Source organism: Megalobrama amblycephala, linkage group LG22 (genome assembly GCF_018812025.1).
Source record: "Megalobrama amblycephala isolate DHTTF-2021 linkage group LG22, ASM1881202v1, whole genome shotgun sequence".
Taxonomy (NCBI): domain Eukaryota; kingdom Metazoa; phylum Chordata; class Actinopteri; order Cypriniformes; family Xenocyprididae; genus Megalobrama; species Megalobrama amblycephala.
Window position 1 is genome coordinate 32,170,113 of NC_063065.1, and position 7,602 is coordinate 32,177,714.

The following is a 7,602-nucleotide window of genomic DNA, read 5'->3' on the forward strand; positions in this document are numbered from 1 at the left end:
AAGGAACAGTGGTGAACCGGCGACAGGGTTGTAAGATAAACAGAACATCAGATACTTTTCTCCTGAGATATGGACAGTACAAACACATACAGCCATTTGTCTCTACACCCCACAGAGTGAAGTTGCGAGAAAGCTTCTTCCCATTCTGTCCTTCCTTCACATTTGTTCCTTCTCCCCCACTTCCTTCCCTTTACACATTCTTCCATTCACTCAGTTCACTTAGAAAGATTATATAAAAAGTATAATGTTCTGTCAATGCAAGTGAATTAACAGTCATGTTTGGTATCATTTAAAATGTCTCAGTGTGACTGGTACAATGGTCTCGTCTACATGGAAGTAAACCAAAAGGTAATAAAGGTTTTAAGACTTAAGAGATACTTTGTTTGCTATCGTGTGTGTGTCCCAGCGTCCTTCATCTAAACTACCTCCTGTTCGCCAACAACGTGTGAACTCCCTAGGTCTGTGACCCTAGTCAATGCCAATCTTTGAATTGATTATGTAATTGGCATGATACATACCTGACTAATACATTGTTACATTTGATTTTGTTCTGACTTACTCTGAAATGATTGACTTCAGTTATGATGTATCCATTGTTACCGCAAATCTGCGTCAGGTTAGTAATGGACTAAAGTCCAGTTTTGAGTGGAGCATTGGGGCACGCCAACTGAGATTTTAGAGCTCCGACTAATGCTTGGCATTAGTTCAAGTGTACTTAGACTGAGAAGGCTAATAAAGGGAATTTCCATTAAGGGCAACAGAATGTTGACTGAGCAACCTAAATAGGGTGAGCCTTACTTCTGTTTAATGTATTGTTACTCTAGCTAAGTGTACATGGCAAACCATGGCATGACCATACCAAAGCTACTATTAGAGAAAGTATTGGTCGGCTTATATCTGGAGTAGTGGTCGTGACCTCTGACTAGAGATAATGTTGCTTTAATTCAAGTGTACACAGATCTATGGGAACTAAATAAAATACTCTTAGAGTGAGTGAGCATGGGAACAACCCTCTAAATAGTATAGTCAATTACCTCTGTCTATGACTGAGACTGGTGAGTTTTGTTATCGTGGGCCCGCATAATAAATGAACAGCTGTTGCGAGGACCCTGTGTGACTCTGGCACCCGAATGAACGAGAACAATAAGAGTAAAGAGTAAAATAGAATAATCAATTGTGTAGCTAAGCTAAAGCTAAATTTGAGGTCATATGGAGTCAGATAAGAGTTTAATTGGAAATAAGTTTAATTGGTAGTTTGCCACGCTGAAAAGACCGAATGTGCAAGAAACCTTCCGCGTCCTATGAGAAAACCACTGTTGGGCTGATTGGGCGGGCCTTACAGGGTCATGGGCGGCCAAGGCTCATTGTTGCACATGGGGAGCGAAGGCTGGCCCGTGTGGTCCGATCCAACAGACGAGCTACTGTAGCTCAAATTGCTCAAGAAGTTAATGCTGGTTCTGATAGAAAGGTGTCAGAATACACAGTGCATCACAGTTTGTTGTGTATGGAGCTGCATAGCTGCAGACCAGTCAGGGTGCCCATGCTGACCCCTGTCCACCTCCGAAAGCGCATGTTCATGGAAATGGTATTCCCTGGTGGCTGTGGCCTCTTTCAGCAGGATAATGCTCCTGCCACAAAGCAAAAATGGTTCAGCAATGGTTTGAGGAGCACAACAACGAGTTTGAGGTGTTGACTTGGCCTCCAAATTCCCCAGATTTCAATCCAATGGAGCATCTGTGGGATGTGCTGAACAAACAAGTCCGATCCATGAAGGCTCCACCTCACAACTTAGAGGACTTACAGGATCTGCTGCTAACATCTTGGTGCAGATACCACAGCACACCTTCAGGGGTCTAGAGGAGCCCATGCCTCAACATGTCAGGGCTGTTCTGGTAGAAACACAATAAATCACAATAAAAGTGGGACCAACACAATATTAGGAAGGTGGTCATAATGTTATGCCTGATCGATGTATAAAATAATACAAAATGTGTATGATGTAATGTTTTAGATGATAGACCTAAGCAAAGCTGATTTCTGAGAGACAGAGACAGCAGCATGGCTATTTGATTTGCGGCTGTGCTCAGTTTACAGTCGTTCGTTTTACACACATTTTATTTATTTTATTATTGCGTAGTAATTTTAGAGGCTTGTGTTTAATTTTGTGTTATCCTCTGGCTCACCTGTTATTCGGTAGAATTCGTTGTGCAGCTTTCCCTGCATCATTTGGCACTGTAATAAGTTTTCCCTCAGTAATTGTTTGCCTTATCGCACTCATAGTTAGAGGTTTGAGTGCTGCGTGCTTCGCTGTGACCGAAAGAGCTTGCAAGAGCGAGAGGCACATGCACAAAACAGTTAATATATAAATTATTTATGTGCTCCCACTCTCATGCACTCTTTAGACCACAACACAGAAGACGGCATGCAAGACTTATATAATACCCTATATAGTTTCTCAGTCACAGACCTGAAGCTATTCATGAAACCTTGACACGAACAGATGAAGTATTTTCAAAAACAACAGTTACAGTAAATGTATGTATTGTAGCTGAAAAAATTTGTGAAATGACTTATTAGATATCACTTGATAACACTTTTTTTTTTTTTTAACCTGCAAGAGTCTCCTGGGATAAAAGGAATGGATGGATATTCTGGAGCAACTTGGCATTTCTGATTGGCAATCGGTCATCTTGGCTTGGAAGGAAAAAAGTTCGACATACAACAGCTTGCCACTTGGTGGCAATGTATAGGATGATGCACTTGTGTCCACTGTAGAGGTTGATGTGCAACTATGCCATCAAAAGCCATGCATATGCAAGAAAATGCTTTTTGAAAGAGCTGTCCACTGTAGAGACCTCTATGCATAAAAGGGTTAAGAGCAGTGCCTGGATCCATCAGTCAGAGAGTCAGATTTGGCACCTGGATCCAGACCATCTCCATCTCAGTGTTTGGCCTTTGAGGGGCTGGAACCACTTTTTAGAGCCTGTGATCAACACTATATTGAATTCTAGAGCACTTTACATGAGGAGTTTTTAGGCCTGTTGGTAGAAGCTCTTTTTTGATTGGTGTAGTGAGAGAGCAGTTGCCTAAGATCATTACTCTGTACCCCTGGTTTTATGTTTTCTGCACTGTCTGCTGGAAAGAAACAGGACAGCCTCTGCCTTAAGAGTCTATGGGCCATATTTACTAAACAGGGCAAATTAGTGCGAGAGCTCAATTCCAAAAAAGCACTGTTGGGAGTGGAAAGTTCTGTGCATGGTGTACTGAGGGCATGCAAATTAAAGAACACAGATGCAGCCTAATCATTTCCATAATCCCACATAATCTACCAAGAGCAGCACAAATTAGCGTCTGGTTTAAGATATGCTAAAAAATGGTGCAAACATCAGTAAATTGACTAGCGCAAACCTTAGTAAATCACCTTGCATGATTAATTTAAATACTCTCCTAAATTTGGGCTGAACCAGCACCGAGGAAGATGATTTAGGACTGGATTGAACTAGCAATGAGGAAAACGACTAGAAACTGGGCTTCACCAGCGATGACGAGGACAACTTGGAAGTGGGCTGAACCAGCAGAGACAAAGATGACTTGGGACAGGATGTGACCAATGGAGATGGTAGACCAGGAATCATATTATCAATCTCAACAAATAATAATTAATCAGCGACCCAGCTTATAGTTTGCACCACAGCGAAGGTAGTGTGGCCAGGAGTCCAATCCATTCTAGCAAACTCCACTAATATGCCCTCGACAACAGACATTATTGGTCTGCTGCTAGTGTCCTTATTTGCTTCTGTTGTGCTTGGCTCCTTAATTGCTGCTTGCAGCTATATTTTAATTTTGAGATTATACAGGTTTACAATGTGTGTAACAAATTAATACGTATACCAGACGTTTCTGACAGATGCTCATTTTTTGTATATACATTCCATGGTATATCATAACAAAGCAAGTTAAATATTATTCCATTGTGTCAGGCAGGACAGATATATGAGAACAACATGTTGACTTCATTAGCAATGATAACAGGTCCTGGGTGAATATTTTCACGTAGATAGTGACATGAAGTCATCTGCCAAACATCGAAGTAGATTACTCCATCAATATCTCCGAACATCTCCTGCATCACTGTGTTCATCTGCATTGCATACCAATCACTTTGAAAAATATTCTGTAAAAACACAGATCAGTAAAAAAAAACAATAATATAAGCATTAATATTAACTTGGTTGGTTTAGGCAAACTACATTGTTTGTATTGTCTACCAGAAATAGTGCTGAGTAGGTTATTTAAATTTTTGTCTGTCACCTGTTATACCTGACACTGAACATTGACTTTATAGTCCTATCCAATAGAACAAAATAATTAATTTAAAATAAGAAAAAAAAAAAAAAAAGATTAATCTACATATCCTCATGTTTTCTACTGAGGTTTATATTTGTCTCTTTTATTGAACAAAAAAGTTAGCAGAATGTCAAGTGAATGGTGACCATTTTCATATTATGAATACAAGACTTTTGAAAACAAAGTAGGATTGGAAAATAAGCAGTTGTACCTTTAGTCCTGCAGTGTTTCCAGACTTGATGATGACGGTAGTCTCTGGTGCACGACTCAGCAGTGCAACAACAGACTGACGGATTTTGGCCACTTCGTGCACATAAAATGTTATTGGGTGAAACACCATGTGGGCACAGATTGTAAAGACAACGACTGCATGAGGACCACCAGCTATTTCATCAATATCATTGCCGATATAATGCAGGTCAGTAATGGGCATTTTAGTAAACCGTAAAGGGACACCGTGTGGCCTCCAGTGAACAATGATATTATTTTTCAACTCTACAGCCATCAGGGGTCCACCAGTACGAGGAGTGTGGAGGTCCATTCTTTTCAAGCCTAAATAAGATAAGTGAAACTAACATTAAACTCATTCCTTAATTAATTACTTAAATTACTTAATCGCTCGGGATAATCACACAGCTCCTTGATGAGGTGAACTCTCTTTCCTCTCTACTCAATCTCAGGATTGGATGGACCCAAAATTTCCTCTTTCTTTTTTTTTTTTTTAAGAAGAGAGAGGACAACTAAATCGTGCTCACTGCTTGAAGACTTTATTCTGTATTGTTTTGCGATTTTTTTTCGCAACGGATTCATTAATATGCATCAGACTCAGTGTGCAAGGTCTCTGTGCGTGACAAATTTTTACGATTACGAATACGAAAAAACGCATTCGAAGATTTCAGACTCAGTGTGCAAAGGCCTTAAAGGATTAGTCCACTTTTAAATAAACTTTTCCTGATAATTTACTCACCCCCATGTCATCCAAGATGTTCATGTCTTTCTTTCGTCAGTCGAAAAGAAATTAAAGTTTTTGATGAAAACATTCCAGGATTTTTCTCTATATAGTGGACTTCAATGGGCACCAAACAGTTGAAGGTCATAATCACTGCAGCTTCAAATTGTTCAACACGATCCCAGATGAGAAATAAGGGTCTTATCTAGAGGAGAAGAAGAAGAGAGTGAAACCATCCAGCGATGGTTTCACTGGATAAGACCCTTATTTCTCATCTGGGATCGTGTTGAACAATTTGAAGCTGCAGTGAAACTAATTATGACCTTCAACTGTTTGGTGCCCATTGAAGTCCACTATAAGGAGAATAATCCTGGAATGTATATCAAAAACTTTAATTTCTTTTCGACTGAAGAAAGAAAGACAAACATCTTGGATGACATGGGGGTGAGTAAATATTCAGGAAAAGTTTATTTAAAAGTGGACTAATCCTTTAATGGGATCCAAATGTATGAAACAAGTTAACAAAATCTTTTGTATTCCACAAAAAGAAGGCCAGTCATACAAGTCTGCAAAGACATGAGGGCGAGTAAATGACAGAATTCTTATTTTGCCAATGCATTAGATGCAAACAAATTTGCAATTACATTTTGCAGTGAGGAAAAAACATGGTGTACTTTTAAAGTGTGAGATCTTTAAAACTTTAAATAAATGTTTTGCCACTTGGTTTAATATTTTGATGTAATGCAAAGAAATTCATGCATTTGTTGATTAAGTGTCTAAATACTTTCTGGGGCCTCTGTATGCTAATTAATTAATTCATATGCATTTCAGTTTTATTACTTTTATGACAACGTTTAAATAACATGAGAATATTTTTTACGATGAATGTCATTTATTCCGTCGATAAACTAACCTGGCACTTTTCTTTCGAAATACTCAAACCACTGCCTTGTGGTGGAGTCTCCCATCAAGTAGACAATTTTGTTTTTAAGACAGCTTCCCATTTGTGAAGAATTTAACTGTTGGGTGTTGCAAACAAAAGACTTCCAGACATCTTTCAGATAGAACCCTGCAGGAACTGGTGTCGTCATGCCAGATCTGCATCTCTCCATTATGCCTAAAGCGAAGATACATTTACTTGAGAGAGACTGTGCTGTTTTATGCAAGTTCTTAATTCTCTTGAAACTAACTATATTTGATTTTAGATTCTATCATTGCTGATATGTGAACATACCAATGCTTGCAGCGTTGGGAAGGACATTAATGATCTGTGTGTCTCCAGTAATAGCAACATTTGTTAATGTCCTGTGGAGAAAAAAAAATGGTAACAATTTATTTTAGGGTATTTTAACTAGTTGCTTATTAGCATGCATATTACTAGAATATTGGCTGTTTATTAGTAATTATTAAGCACATATTAATGCCTTATTCTGCATGACCTTATTCTACATTCTTAATCCTACCCAATACCTAAACTTAACAACTACCTTACTAACTATTAATAAGCAGTAAATTAGGAGTTTAAAAAGGGAAAAGTCATAGTTAATAGTTTGTGTTCCCTCTACTAAAGTATTACCAAAATATATAATACATTTTCTGCAGTTTTTCCTCTGTTTCTCTGTAATTCATTTTGAATCCTTTCTCACTTACTTTGTGAAAATTTGCTTTTCAAGAGGATTTAATGGGTCTTCAAATCTTCCTCTTGAGTGATGAACCAGGTTGTCACAAGAAAGTTTCTTCGGTCTCTCACACTGCCACACCGTCCCTGTTTTTATATCCTTATACTCACAGCAGCAGTCGCCTTTCCTCCAACTTCCATCTGCACCCCACTTAAGATTACACTGTACGACTTCACTGATCCTGGTTTTATTGGGTCCTGGCCCTTCAAAGTGGCCATTATAGTGGCTGCGTGGGAACGAGGACTCCCTGTATTTTTTAAGAATCTGCACAGCCTCACTGGAGTGCTCTAGACGTACATAAACTTGTGCCTGACCTTCCCAGGGCAGAAGAAGAGCAACAGAGTAAGTCCCATTACGGTGATCCTCAACCTCCCCGTACACACTCGCCTTCAAGAAGAATGGAGAAGGTTAAGTGTAATGCAGAAAACTGCATTACATGTCTATTGATAAAGCCAATTTTAAAGCATATAAAACTATAATATATAAACTTTTGTAAATAAATCAACCATTAAAGGGGTCATGAACTGCGTTGTTTACTGTTTTATAATGTTTCCTGGGGTGCACTTATAACGCAAGTATGATTTTTACATCAAAAATGGTCAATTTAGAAGTAAAAGGCATTTTTTC

General features: G+C 38.8%; 1 protein-coding gene across 1 annotated transcript; it reads right to left on the reverse strand.

Moving 5' to 3' along the window:
* Positions 1 to 3,627: 3,627 nt before the first annotated feature.
* Positions 3,628 to 7,383, reverse strand: LOC125258049 (NXPE family member 3-like; the record flags this gene model as incomplete). Its single annotated transcript, XM_048174861.1, has 5 exons — positions 3,628 to 4,174; positions 4,559 to 4,899; positions 6,210 to 6,413; positions 6,531 to 6,601; positions 6,947 to 7,383. Coding segments are annotated over 5 exons (1,251 nt in total), but the record flags the coding sequence as incomplete, so codon positions are not given.
* Positions 7,384 to 7,602: the final 219 nt, after the last annotated feature.